Raw genomic sequence first — 14,876 nt, 5'->3', positions numbered from 1 at the left:
GTGCTCTTTTAAGAACGATGTGAGTTAAGAAAAAGGAGCAATCAGTGTGTGTTAGAATAGCTAAAAAGAACTTATTACTCAACTTTGTAAAAACAAATATAAGCCCTGAATTTCAAATTGCCTCATTTTTATATGCACTTTTATGGAAAACGTTGCCTTAAATAGTTGAGACATACAAATACTCAGTTTTATAAGGGAATCATCAAGTTAATCATTAAATAGAATGCCCCTTATCAACTTTCTATGTCTTCACAAAACAGATATAAATTGACCAGTGATCCACTTAATATCCATCAAGGGAGATTACAGAATCTTTTGAGGGTCTTTCTAAAGAAAACACATTGTCAGGCTAGGGAGAGTTTTACCTACGTTTTTAACTCTTAGTGACGCTAAATGGGATTCTAAACATACCAGTAAAGTGGGAGTGGGAAGAGACACACTTAGAAAAGATTCCGGTGGTTTTAAGGTGTAATGAATCAGAATAAAAAATCTAACGTTACTGTTCAATCATTTAAAATTTATTTCTAAGGCTAATTATCTCTTCCTCGGAGGGTGTTTCACAGATACAATGTGATAATGATAAAGCATCTTTTAATATACAGCACTTTACTATATCATATTATCATAAATCTTTCTATGAAGAAAACACTAGAATTACATCTTTGGTAATGTTAATGAACATATTAGCAAATGCTTGAATATGTATACAAAGTTTTAAAAAAAATATGGCTTTATTCCTCCCTTTAAAATATCCACCTGCACAGGCAAGTGGTTCTGCTGCTACATGTATATTAAGCTCATATAATTTGTCAGGAACTTTCTCTGGCCGATTCAGAGCACCTCTGGAAGCCCTTAGCACATATGACACGTTTACACTGGATGTAACCAGGTTTACACTCTGAAAGAAAAAATGGCAGATGCTGTGGCCGATAGGGCTGTTGGAAAACAAGGTGGACGGAATAGAATGCAGTGAGGCCAGCAGGTTTGGTGGCGCTTACCTGGGCATATGTTTCAAACCCACCTACATTAAATCTTAATAATCATATTCTATAGAGTAGGCTGCCTGGAAGTTTAAAAGGTATGACTGCGGCTGGGCACTAAAATTGCCTGAAATCATTCTTTTTTCCCCTCAAAATCACCCACATTCTAAGGCCACCATGTTGGTAAACAAAAAATTTTAACTGCCTATACCAATCTCAAATGGTCCAGTAACAAACCCAGAATTCACATTATAGCCTATCAAGGCAGCATATTTTAATCAATCCAGATAATTTGATCAGTGGAAAATTATGACTGGTATAAAAGGGAAAACTTAATAGTATATTATCAATACAACAGAAATATAATATTAGTATAACTGCAATAAAAATACATAATAATAATTTATAGATATAATACCATCCCATAATCTAAAGAAGGCAAAAAAGCTCAGTTATAAAACTACAATTGATGTTTAGTATATTAAAAACTGCATTCTAGGGTTTCCCTGGTGGCGCAGTAGTTGAGAGTCTGCCTGCCGATGCAGGGGACGCGGGTTCACGCCCCGGTCTGGGAAGATCTCACATGCTGCGAAGTGGCTGGGCCCGTGAGCCATGGCTGCTGAGCCTGCACGTCTGGAGCCTGTGCTCCGCAACGGGAGAGGCCACAACAGTGAGAGGCCCATGTACCGAAAAAACAAAACAAAAAACAAAAAACCCCCCTGCATTCTAAGAAGTACTTTATAGAATTATGGTAACATACCTTGTTTTCTATGACGGCTTCTGTGCAAGCTTGGAGCATGCTTAAATGATGTGCAAAAACCAGAAATTTAAGCGAATCATTCCGAAGCATCATCTTAATATAATCCTTTACAGCACCTGCCTAAATATTAAAAGTTAAACCTTATTAATGTCATAAAAATGTTTATTAAAAAATCATGTCATTTTCTTTAATAAAGCAAGAAAAGCTTGGAAAATCAGTAAGTTTCTATGAACTTTTAATTGTTTTGTTCTCTAGGTAGCTTAAAGTAGAAGCCCACAAGTGAAGGAGCACACGGAAGAAGAGGGACAAGAGAGGGAAAAAAACTGAGACGTAAAACAAGAGCAAGATAAGAATTAGATTTTAAAAAACAAGACAGGGAAAGAGTCTCAAAGGAAAGTAGGTAGTCAAGTTGGCTGTGGCCAGGAAGGGGTTGGTGGTTTTGTTTAGAAAGTAATTTTCAAAAAAAGCTCATATAGGGACTTTCCTGGTGGTCCAGTGGGTAGGGCTCTGCCCTCCCAATGCAGGGGGCCTGGGTTCAATCCCTGGTCAGGGAACTAGATCCCACATGCATACTGCAACTAAGAAGTCTGCATGCCGCAACTAAGAGCCTGCATGCAACTAAAGATCCCGCATGCTGCAAGGAAGATCCCACATGTCGCAATGAAAACCTAGTACAGTCAAGATAAATAAATATTTTTTTAAAAAAGGGCTCATATAGAAGACTAAGTGGAATAGAGTGAAGGAGAAAATGGAAGATAAAAAGTCAAATGACATTTTTTTGTGTGTGGGAAAGACTGAAAAAGTAAGAAAGCTGGGCTGAAGTTTAAAGATTATGAAAAGTTGGGCTATTCATTTTTTTAAACTAAGAAACTTAGGTAGGTTTACAAATAGGTTGTTGAAGGTGCAGAAAGGCTAAGAGAAATGGAAAATGAGGGGATTTAGCTTGCCTCTAGGATGGAGAAGGTCTCAGAAGAGGCTGGAGTAATGCTATTAAGAGCACAAGAGAGAACAGGGAGGAATACAAAAAAATTGTGAGGTAGAAGGGAGAAAATCAAACAAGTTCATACTGAATAGGGTTTTCTTAGTTAACTTGAGGCCAGGTTACCAATTAAGAGTAAGAAATCAATATGAGATGAATTAAATAGGAGTTAAATTTAAAGTGGATAGCATGAATTAAATTTAAAACATGAATATAGTGTCTCTTAACTGTGAAAAACTAGTTAGACATTTTGGGAAAAGATAGCAGGCTGAATATATTTAACCTCCACTCCTTCTCAGTGCTATATTTAAATGATAGAAAAATGTATAGAGAAAAAGAAAATTGGAGACAGATCAATAGCAACAAAACTTTGGAAGCTAAAAAGTAGACAGATGCCTGGTAACTGATTAGCCAACCTGACAGTTCTTAAGCTGCCAGTACGGAGTGTTGAGAAGTACCTGATTTAAAATGGAGTGATCTGAAAGTGATCAGGAAATGTCACCTCTGGAAGTGAGGATCGGGGTGTGGCTAAAACAGGAGGATTGTTTGAAAGATTGTTTAAGTAGCTGAATATGTGCAACACTGATCCATATCCTTTCTCTACATAGTCCACATAATAGATGACTTCCCAATCCATCCTGGCAGAAAACTATAGATTTATTTTCTGGAAAGGGCAAAATAGAGGGTATCTAGATGGAGGAATCCTACATTGATGGTAGGTCATCCTGCAAAAATCATGGGAATTAAATGAAAGTTACATAATAAAGGCTGAGATCTATCCCTCCCCCTCCCCCTTCTTATCCCCAAGGGTTCCAAAACAGAAAAACAGGCTTATGTCCTCTAGGCAGGGGAGCAGAATCATATAAAATGATCCTTTTCTAGAATATCTGACCAAAGACAAAAGACTAAAGATATTGATATTGGGGTTCCTCAACAAGACATCCCAATCAGATCACTTTTTATTGAAGGCCATAGTTTACAAGACATATCCACGAAGAGCTTCTAGTCAGTATTTAATGTCTTACTTGTAAATATAAGCAAACAACCAAGGATCACCAGACATTTATGGAAAGCAACCTATATGAACAGATAAACTATGCAGAGAGAGGAAAAAAACTAGAAGAGATTACATTTATAAAACAAGAACAGGATGCTACAAAAAAGGGAAGAGTTGGGGGGGTAGGGGTGGGGGAGTACTCTTGAAGAGTAAAAATGTAGTAGCAGAAATTAAAAATGCACTGGTTACTAAGCTAAGAAAATCTTCCAGGAAGTAGATGGAAAAAAATACAGAAAATATAAAATATAAGAAAATTATAGAACCAGGCCATGAGGGCAATATATGAAAAATAAAAGTTCTAGAAAACAATACAGAAAAAAAGGAAATAATAAAAAAATTAAGAATATTTTATAGAACTTAAAGCTGTAAGTTTCCAAAATGGAAACTGTAAAATGCCCACTGAAGATCCTTCACAATGGATGAAAATGGATCCAGAGCGAGGCCCATCATCATGAAATTTTAGAACACTGGGAACAAACAAACGATTCTCTAAGCTTCCAGAGAGGGGAAGAATAGATTTCACGAACAAAACAAAATAAAAAATTTGAATTGCATTGGATATCTCAACATCAGTACTGAAAATTTTGAGAGAAAGTGATTTCTAACTAACAATTTATGTTCAGCCACATGAAAAATCAGATATAAAAGTAGAACAAAGCCATTTTCAAATATGCAGGGGTTTCAAACAATTTACCTCCAATATACGCTTTCTTGGGAGGCTACTAGAGAATGTGGTCCTGCCAAACAATGGAGTAAACAAATAAAGAAAGTAATATATATGTAAAAAAAGAGGTAATTCAGCACACAGGAGAAATAAAGAAAAACCCCTGGATGAGAGCTCTGCAACAGATCCAAAGAGCAATGGTCCAGACTGCAGCTGATCAAATACTGCAGGGAAGATTTGTTTAAGAAGATAAAATTAATGCAATCCTAATGTTTATAGGTACTGAGAGAAGACTGAACGACTAAGGTAAAGTTTGAGGATGAATTATTGAAAATGAGTTGTAAAAGAAAAAAGAAAATATCCATAGTATATTGATAGTATATTACATGGTTCATCTGTAAATATTATAAACATGGTTCTAATAATATACATGGTGAATAGTGATCAAGCCAAAATTAGTATACATTTCTATAAAATTAGTAAAACTGTATCTCTTCAACTCTTTCTATTGATAGATTGATCTGTCAATTTATCAATCTACCTACCTCCCTACCTATCACTTCGTTAGAAGAATGGGAATAGGGGAAAGGTCTGGGTGTGAGGGTGGGGCTGACGGGTGAAAGAGCTAAAATTGTATCTTCCATATTGGGAAGCCAATAGATGACAGCTCAAATTACAAAGCAAGCAGCAATACACACCAAGAAGCAAGATAAACACATTGCTGAGGGATTTGAAGTAAATCCCCAAAAAATCAGCTAAAAGAAAAGAAAGTGGTTGCCTCTGGGGAATAAGTTTAGGGGACCATTATTTTTTGAAATGTCTATTTCTTCTCGTTAAATTATGATCATATGTAGCTTTGATAATAACTAAAAAAATTTTAAAACGGGGGCATTTTGAAATTGAAAAATACCTATTTAAAATTCATGCATATGACTATGAAGTCACAAGATTGATTCTGCAAGCTAAATTTTGTAAGTCTAAGTTTTCTAAACAATAAAAATTCACACAATGAGACTGGAGGCTGTTAAGAACTTTAGCCTTGGACTTTAGTGCCTCAGAAAGTAGAAATGAAGCCCTCTCAAAATAAGGAGCTATAAATTCCAGATATGTTGCCATGGTAACTGAACCACTTTAATAAACTGCATGTTTGCCTAAAGAGCTATATTTACTGTGATAAGCCTTTCAAAAAGTACATATCAAGTTGGAGTATTTTTAAGGTGCATTCATTTACCAGCCACTGCAGACTTACAAACTATAAAATCACTGTACCCCTAGTCTCAGATGCATTCCCCACCTCTTCACAAGCAAGCTGTTTCTGCCAGTCTTCTCCACTAACATCAAACCCTCCTCAGTACAACCAGAAACTGCTCATGCCAAAGCTCAAGCCCCCACTCCCTATTCCTTCCAATCACAGGTTCAGAAAGGTTTATGGTTACTATTAACATAAAGTTCAATTATATAAAGTTCAATGGCCTAAACAGTCTCTCGGGACTAACCTGTTAACTTAACCATCATTGTGACATTGCTTCCTAGGAGAGAATGTGTTTGGAGAACCAAAACATCTACGTAACAAAGGAACTTCGGGATTCTCTTAGGTTCTTAGGTTGGGGACTGCACAGGTTTGCATTTTAAAATTAACTATACGTGCATTTCCCCTGTTCTGATTCTATTCTAAATAAAACAGTCACTGCATTGTCATATTTTAAGGCATCTGAGCAGAAATTTGCTTTTAAAGTATCTTAAGTGCATATTATATAGGAATGGCAGGTTCTGTCAATGGTCAGCATTTTGATTATACTGGTTCAGGTTTTGTAGAAGCTGCCATGTTCACAATTCCATCTTATTTTACTGAAATTGGTCTGTTAGTACTGTGTCTGTGAGTCAAAGTTCTAATTTAAATAATTAATGAAGACCACACACTCCATCTCATTTAAAGAAATGCAGAAATAAAGAGAATATGTTGTACAATTTATTTCTACATTTTTTTTTCAGTGAATAGGTGTACATCATATTTTGAAGTAAAAGTAGTTAAAGAAAAACCTACATTGCATTAAAGACCTGATGAAAGGTACTTTACGTTTTCAGCCTTTAATCACAAAATAAGACTGAGAAAGAGTGAAAAAAGAAAACAACACCCAACTGGAGCTGTGACAAAGACTTTCTCCTTGACCGAACTTCAGTTACGCTTCTCTGAGCCCTGTTTTTGACTAGGCCTCAACTTTGGCCTTCTGTCTTGCCCTTGCCAGGCCCAGTCTTCACAAGAATCCTGCTAAGTCAGTTTATCAAGAATGCTTCCACACTTGACACCTGATCGACTCTTGGTATCTGATAAAGTTCCTCATCCCCACTTTTGATAGCTAATTCCTTCGCCTTCTTTTAGCAAGAAACCTGTTTTGGCCTTGGTTTCAAACTGACAAGTGCAGACAACCCCGCTGCAAGGAGCTCTAGAATCACCGGTTATCCAAATAGGAGAGTGAGCGACCAAAGAAACCATAAATGATTTAATGAGCCATTCATAGTTTCACTGTACCAGCCTGCGTACTTAGACATGCATAGTTTAATCTTCCAGACAAGCACATGCTGCTGGCAGGAACAACCAGTTTAGCAAGAATCCCCCTACCCTTGATGTCTCCTCTTAGTAATTTTCCATCCACCAACCTCTTGATCCTGCTTGTTGGCTATAAATCCCCACCTCTCCCTGTGTTCAGCGATGAGTGATCTCTCTCCTCAACTGCAGTAGAGTTGACTCCAAGTCTTCCTTACTGTTTTAACAAGGATCAGAAAAGAAGCTTCTCCTTAAGTTTTGAAGTCCTCAGGCCCCAGACTAAACGGCAGTTCTGTTTAGATATCTGGTGGGCACATACTTTAAGGACAACTCTTTAAGCCCTTATTAGTCAACAAGAGGTGAATTGTGATAGGTCTAAGCAAGCCTAGCACTTTCATTCCCCCTGCAAGTGATTCTGACTAGTAAGAAACATGGGAAGTTTGCTGGAGGTTTCAAAAAAATCCTAACTGACAAAAGGGACATTATGGAAAGCTCTTCCTTGCTTTGGACATATGGCCTGCACTTGATACCAGGAATTGCAGCGGTCACCCTGAGGCTACTATGGAGGCTACTGATGAAAGCACTGAATAGCCTTTAGTATATTCAGAGTCGTACACCCTTCACCACAACTTCAGAATATCTTCATTACCCCGCACAAAATCTTTCATCTCTTAGCAATCACCCCACCCCCACTGCAGGTCCCTGGATCACCCCTAGCTGTAGGCAAACACTAATCTATTTTCTGTATCTATGGACTGGACTACTTTGTTTTTTTAATATATTTATTTATTTATTTTTGGCTGCATTGGGTCTTCGTTGCTGCCCGTGGGCTTTTCTCTAGTTGTGGCAAGCGGGGGCTACTCTTCGTTGCGGTGCGCGGGCTTCTCATTGCAGTGGCTTCTCTTGTTGCGGAACACAGGCTCTAGGCGCGCGGGTTTCAGCAGTTGCAGAAAATAGGCTCAGCAGTTGTGGCTTGCAGGCTCTACAGCACAGGCTCAGCAGTTATGGCGCACGGGCTTAGCTGCTCCGCAGCATGTGGGATCTTCCCGGACCAGGGCTCAAACCCATGTCCCCTGCAGTGGCAGGCGGACTCTCAACCACTGCACCACCAGGGAAGCCCGATTGGACTATTTTGACATTTAATATAAGTGGAATCACATAATATGTGGTCTTGTGTGACTGGCTTCTTTATTAGAATAATGTTTTAATCCACATTGTAGCATTTTTCACTGTTTAACTTCTTTTTTTTATTGCCAAATAACATTCCATTGTGTGGACATACCACATTTTATTTGTCCATTCATCAGTTGATATCCTCTCTGCCTCTTTTATTTTTATAATTTATTTATTTTATTTTATTTATTTTTGGCTGTGTTGGGTCTTTGTTTCTGCACGCGGGCTTCCTCTAGCTGCGGCAAATGGGGGTTACTCTTCGTTGCGGTGCGTGTGGTTCTCATTGTGGTGGCTTATCTTGTTGTGGAGCATGGGCTCTAGGCACATGGGCTTCAGCAGTTGTGGCACACAGGTTCAGTAGTTGTGGCTAGTGGGCTGTAGAGCGCAGGCTCAGTAGTTGTGGCACACAGGCTTAGTTGCTCCGCAGATGTGGGATCTTCCTGGACCAGGGATCGAACCCGTGTCCCCTGCATTGGCAGGTGGATTCTTAACCACTGCACCACCAGGGAAGTCCCACCTCTCTTGTTTTTATTCACTTATCTATTTCACCTTATAGTGTTTCTTATTAATTTATTTGTGATAACTTACCTTTTATCCTTTAAAATGATCTTAAATGAAGAAAGGAAAGTAACAAGTAAAAGAGAACATGCATTGCTTATTCACCTCCCTACTTGCCCTGCAGACCATCACAAAGAAAGGGTAGCAATTTGTCTTCTGCTATCCCTTTCCCGTTGCCAATGGTTCTTAATTTAGAAACCATTCCATCAACCTGAAAAAATATTTTCAAATCTGGTAGAAGACAGCCTTCAGGGGAAAATGGTCATTCCATACCCTATCAGTGTTCTGGACATTTTTACAGAGCCCCATGCCTAAATTTCCCCATAGAAAACTTCCAAAAATAGTTTGGGTGAACTATTAGAAGCATGATTTTCTTATCTCTAGGCATGCTTATGAATCCATCTGTAAACAGAAATCTAACACTTCTAATACATCTAATCTTTTGACACTGGCCCAGTTTTGCAAGCAGCCCATTTTACACTGAGAAACAGAAGGGCTATGATACCGTATGTAAGAAGAGAGTAACCCCAATTTAATACCTTAGCCAACACAATTTTACAAAAGAACCTGAGATCCTAAACCTTTCCATAAAACTTTTTGGAACAAGATATAATAAAGCAATTGTTCTACCTAATCATTCTATCTAATCTATTTATCTGGCAAGGATGGATGAGAGAGAACATTCCCATGAATAACCTACTCCATTGGGTTAACCAAATTTAGACAAAGTTAGAAAGTAAAGGCAATAGTATTAGGAACTTAGCTTTCTTCATAAAGGTTGATTTCATGTGAATTTGATCATAAAAGTCATTGATCAAAAGAGCTAATCTAATTCTTTAAAAACTGAATCAATTTTGAGAAACATTCTCAATTTCTTTCTAAATTCCATCCATCGATCATGTCAATAAGGTTATCAACTTTGTACAACTGAAGTTAAGCAAGAATAAATCTTCTTTGGGTGTGTAAAATGATAACATACAGAATGTACAGACTTCTAAATTCTATATCTTCTTTCTCTATGCCTGTACAGGGATGCTAAAAAATCACTAATAGGGAAACAGGAGTCACCATAAACCCATGGTCACTGACAAATATTAAATATTCTGCTATCCTAGTGGAATGATGGGTAAGTGCACGTACTCTGTAGCCAAACTGTCTATGTTCAAATCCTGCCTCCGTCATTTACAATCTAAGGGTCCCTGAGCAAGTCACTTAAACTCTGTGCCTTGTTTCCCCAACGTATAAAAGGGGATAAAAATTACTTACTACCTTTAGAGTGGTAAGAATTAAATGAGTTAGTGCATAAAATATGCTTGGAATAGTTGGCACATGGTAACACTGTAAAAGTGTTAGCTCTTATTATTACTATATTCCTCCAGTAAACTGCAAGAACAATTTCAACCTTTGCCACTTTCTTCGAAATCAGAACCTATGCCTCTTAGCTCTCAAACTTCCCACTGCCCAGAGAAAACACAACTCATCACGTGAGAATTCTGTTACCTTTCCTTACTTTTACTCATCATCACTTCCTTTCCTTTCGTACAAGAGAGGTATTTCTTCTCTTCTCTAAGGCAAATCCCTCCACCTGTGATCCAGACTTAACCATTCCTGCCATCCCAAAAACCTAAACCACTCTTCCTTCTCAAGTGGATATTTCCACATCTTTACTAAAGCCTTCCTCCATTCCACATAGCCACGTAGCTAACATACCATCTCCTTCCTGCTCTAAAATGATAATATCATTGTTTTATTTGCCCTTTATTATTACTGACCATCTCCTTACTAATAAACAGGGGCCTACAGTGCCCGGTTCAGAGCCAGACACCCTTTCCTAAACAAAACAATTGGCTCAGGAAGAGGCACCCTAGTCTCACGACATCCCAGTCCCTGTATGGCAGGAACATTGCAGTGACCTCATTATACCTCACTGCATATTATAAGTAGGATTCTACCTGTTTAAGCAGCTGAGGCAACACAGCAAACAGAAAATGTGCTTTGTGTTTAAAGCAATTTCCCTGTGCAAAGTTTTTAAGGCACTAAGAAATGCTGCCATCCCCACAGTGACAGGAAATTTAAAATTATGGGTTGACTTAATCACTTTCATAGAAAAATAACTGGCATTTCTCTTAAAATGGTTTTCTCTAAAAATGAGACATTGTTACAAAGTACCAGAAAATAACCGAGAGTTCACATACAACTTACATCTGTTTTTTTCTAGGAGAGTATTAGGCTGATCCTAAATCTAAAGAGTCTGTTCAAGACTTGTGGTTGCCAAGAGGAAGGGAGGGGATGGGGGAAGGATGGATTGGGAGTTTCAGACTAGCAGATGTAAACTATTATTGTAGAATGGATAAACAACAAGTTCCTACTGTGTAGCACAGGAAACTATATTCAATATTCTGTGACAAACCATAATGGAAAAGAATATAAAAAAGAATGTATACATATATAACTGAATCATTGTGCTGTACAGCAGAAACTAAAACAACATTGTCAATCAACTATACTTCAATTGAAAAAAAAAGAATCTGTTCATTTTTACCGATTATATTCTCAACAAATATTACAGAGAAATAAAAATAATGTTATAGAGGAAGAAAAGTAATTATAATTATCTGAGATCCTTCAGTAACTGACTTTGTACTAGTAACATTTATTATTTTACGGTCTTTTCCTTTGTTTAGTGTTTATCATTATCATTTACTGCTTACCATTATCATTATTAAATTTCTTATTAAGAAATATCTGAAAAAGAGATCTCAATAATGTAAAAACAAACATACTTAAAACTTATACAGCCTCTATCCCCCAAAGAAGTACAAGTACTTAATCTCAAAAGGCAGAACAGGATAAATGTTTATACAGCACATGGATGACATGTCAACACCATTACATAGTATCACACTGTATACATGAAAAATTATCAGATTAATATGACCTAATTTGCTGACGTGACCTAATTTGAAACACTGGTACTGTATTCCCATCTGCCTAAGACATTGCAGGATATAAGAAAAAGAGAAAAGATGAGAGCAGACAAAGAAACCTGTCCTGGAGATCTATAAAACTAGGATAGATGGAGACCCATTTGTCTGGAAGATTTTATGCATAACTCTGCCTGGAGTAAAGTAAGAGCGGATGACCCACAGAGGTCCTTTCTAGCCCACTGCTCCCTAACCACAATGAATGGACAGTGTTACAACAGTGATATAGATGGATGTGGGAAGTACTTGCTTCCTCAGAAGATCTGACAGGAACAAGATTTTACACTTTACATGTTATTTATTATGAAGTTATAGCCTTTAAAAAATTAAATATCACAAATCATGAAGAGTTCGCTTTACTTTAGGTAGTAATTAAGTATATGCCTCTAAAATTGCATATCCTGGGGAATTCCCTGGCGGTCCAGTGGTTAGGACTCCCTGCTTTCACTGCTGAGGGCCCGGGTTTGATCCCTGCTCAGGCAACTAAGATCCCACAAGCCTCGTGGCGCGGCCAAATAAATAAATAAAATAATAAAATAAAATAAAATAAAATAGCACATCCTATAAGTATACTCACACAAATGCATTTACTTGAAAACTCATTTTCTTTAAATGTTCCTTCTTACTCTCATCAAGATTTTCAAATTTATATAAACTATCATTAGATAGTTCTAATTATCCTTAAATTTCTCGACTTAATTGTTCAAGTGATTCAATAAAAAGAAAAGCATTTCCGATATGATGCTGCAGAGTACAAAACAAATCTTCTATTACCTCATAGCTCGAGCCTTGTGAATTTGGCACAGATCATACTGAATGGGGAACTACGCACAAAAGGTATCTCCTGTTTCTCCCAGTCTCCGTGAATGGCAGAAACATCAACCCAGTTGGCCAAGCAAAAAAATCTAGTAGGCTTTTACCCTCTCCTCCATATTCAGTCGAACACCAATGTCTTAATATATTTTGAATTATTCTTTCTTTCCAGTTAAGATGTGGTACAGCCACTACCCTTGGTTCAGATCACCTAGGTGACCAGTGCGGCATCCCAACTGGATTCCCTGCCTACAGGCTTATTCCTCCCAATGCATTCTCCACAGACAGGCATACCTTGGAGATACTGCAGATTCAGTTCCAGACCACAGAAATAAAGCAAATATTATAAGAAAGTGAGTCACATGAATTTTTTGGTTTCCCAGTGCGTTCGAAAGTTATGTTTAAACTATGCTGTAGTCTATGAAGTGTGCAATAGCATTATGTCTAAAAGAATGATGTACATATCTTAATTTAAAAATACTTTATTGCTAAAAGATGCTAACCATCTGGGCCTTCAGCGTGTCATAATCTTTTTGCTGGTGGAGCATCTTGCCTAGATGCTGATGGCTGCTGACTGATCAGGGTGATGGTTGCTGAAGGTTGGGGTGGCTGTAGCAGTACCTTAAAATAACACTGAAGTTTGCTGCATGAATCGACTCTTCCTTTCACAAACAATTTCCTTGTAGCCTGCAATGCTGTTTGATAGCATCCTACCACAGCAGAAGTTCTTTCAAAACTGGAATCAATCCTCTCAAACTCTGCCGTTGCTTTATCAACTAAATTTAGGTCATATTCTAAATCCTTTGTCATTTCAACAAACTTCACCAGGAATAGATTTCATCTCAAGAAACCACTTTCTTTGCTCATCCATGGAAGCAACTCCTTTTCACTAAAGTTTTACCATGAGATTGCAGCAATCCAGTCACATCTTGAGGCTCCACTTTTAATTCTAGTTCTCTTGCTATTTTCTACCGCATCTGCAGTTACTTCCTCCACTGAAGTCTTGAACCCCTCAAAGTCATCCTGGAGGGTTGGACTCCAACTTCCTTCGAACTCCTGTTAATGTTGATATTTTGACCTCTTCCCATGAATCATAAATGTTCTTAATGGCATCTAGAATGGTGAATCCTTTCCAGAAGGTTTTCAATTTACTTTGCCCAGATCTAAATGAGGAATCACTATTTATGGCAGCTACAGCCTTATGAAATATATTTCTTAAAGATTAAGTGTTGAAAGTTGAAATTGTTCCATGATCCATGGGGCTACAGAATAGATATTGTGTTAGCAGGCATGAAAACAACATGAATCTCAATTTATGTCTCCATCAGACCAGGTACATTGTCAATGAGCAGTAGTACTTTGAAAGAAATCTTTTCTGAGCACTGTTCTCAACAGTGGGCTTAAAATATTCAGTAAACCATGTTGTAAACAGATGTGCTGTCAACCAGGTTTTCTCGTTCCATCTATACAGCACAGGCAAAGTAGATTTAGCAAAATTCTTAAGGGCCCTAGGATTTTCAGAATGGTAAATGAGCACTTGCTTCAACTTAGAGTCACCAACTGCACTAGCTCCTATCAGGAGAATCAGCCTGTCTTTTGAAGCTTTGAACCTAGACACTGACTTCTCTCTAGCTATAGAAGTCCTAGATGGCATCTTTTTCCAGTAGAAGGCTGTTTCATCTACACTGAAAATCTGTTGTTTAAGGTAGACACCTTCATTAATTATCTTAGCTAGAGCTTCTGGATAACTTGCTACAGCTTCTACATCAGCACTTGCTGCTTCACCTTGTACTTTTATGTTACAGAGATGACTTCTTTCCTTAAACCTCATGAACCAACCTCTGCTACCTTCAAACTACATAAGTCTCCTACATATGAACAAGTTCCATTCTGAGAGCATGTCTGTAAGTCCAGCAAAGTTAGCCTAGGTACCCAACTAACACAATTGGCTATATACTGCTGCTTTTACGCTTGCTTCCGGACATCCTGGGCTGGAAATAAAGATACTGTACTGCTGTACTCTATAGAGGACTGTACAGTAAAGTACAGAAAAGCACAACCACTTGTAGAGGATGCATGCACGTGATAATGTATGCCAGACTGTGAACTAACTTACGTGACTGGACACACGAACACATGATCACATCTCTGAAAGTTTGCAACTTGAAGGTTCGTATGTAGGGGACTTACTGTATTCTTCTGTAGCTTCCTCACCTCTCTGAGCCTTCAAAGAATTGATGAGAGTTAGGGCCTTGCTCTAGATTAGGCTTTGGCTTGAGGGAATGTTGTGGCTGGTTTGATTTCCTATCCAGACCACTAAAACTTTCTCCATATCATCGGTAAGATAGTTTTCCTTTCTTATC

At 37.9% G+C, this 14,876-nt stretch overlaps 1 protein-coding gene across 2 annotated transcripts in view; it reads right to left on the bottom strand.

Moving 5' to 3' along the window:
* The window catches only part of ZRANB3 (zinc finger RANBP2-type containing 3), a gene marked incomplete at its 5' end in the record, with an annotated part of 232,978 nt that overhangs the window by 49,727 nt on the left and 168,375 nt on the right, over nt 1-14,876 (bottom strand). For both annotated transcript variants that reach the window (XM_082659043.1, XM_082659044.1), the window contains one exon: nt 1,741-1,860. In XM_082659043.1, coding sequence (XP_082515169.1) covers nt 1,741-1,860 — 120 coding nt within the window. The remainder of the gene's footprint in view (nt 1-1,740; nt 1,861-14,876) is intronic.

The sequence above is a fragment of the Grampus griseus genome, assembly GCF_964374135.1.
Source record: "Grampus griseus genome assembly, chromosome: 7".
NCBI lineage: Eukaryota > Metazoa > Chordata > Mammalia > Artiodactyla > Delphinidae > Grampus > Grampus griseus.
The sequence above is the reverse complement of the archived record's forward strand: the minus strand, read 5'-3'. Positions and strand labels throughout refer to the sequence as shown.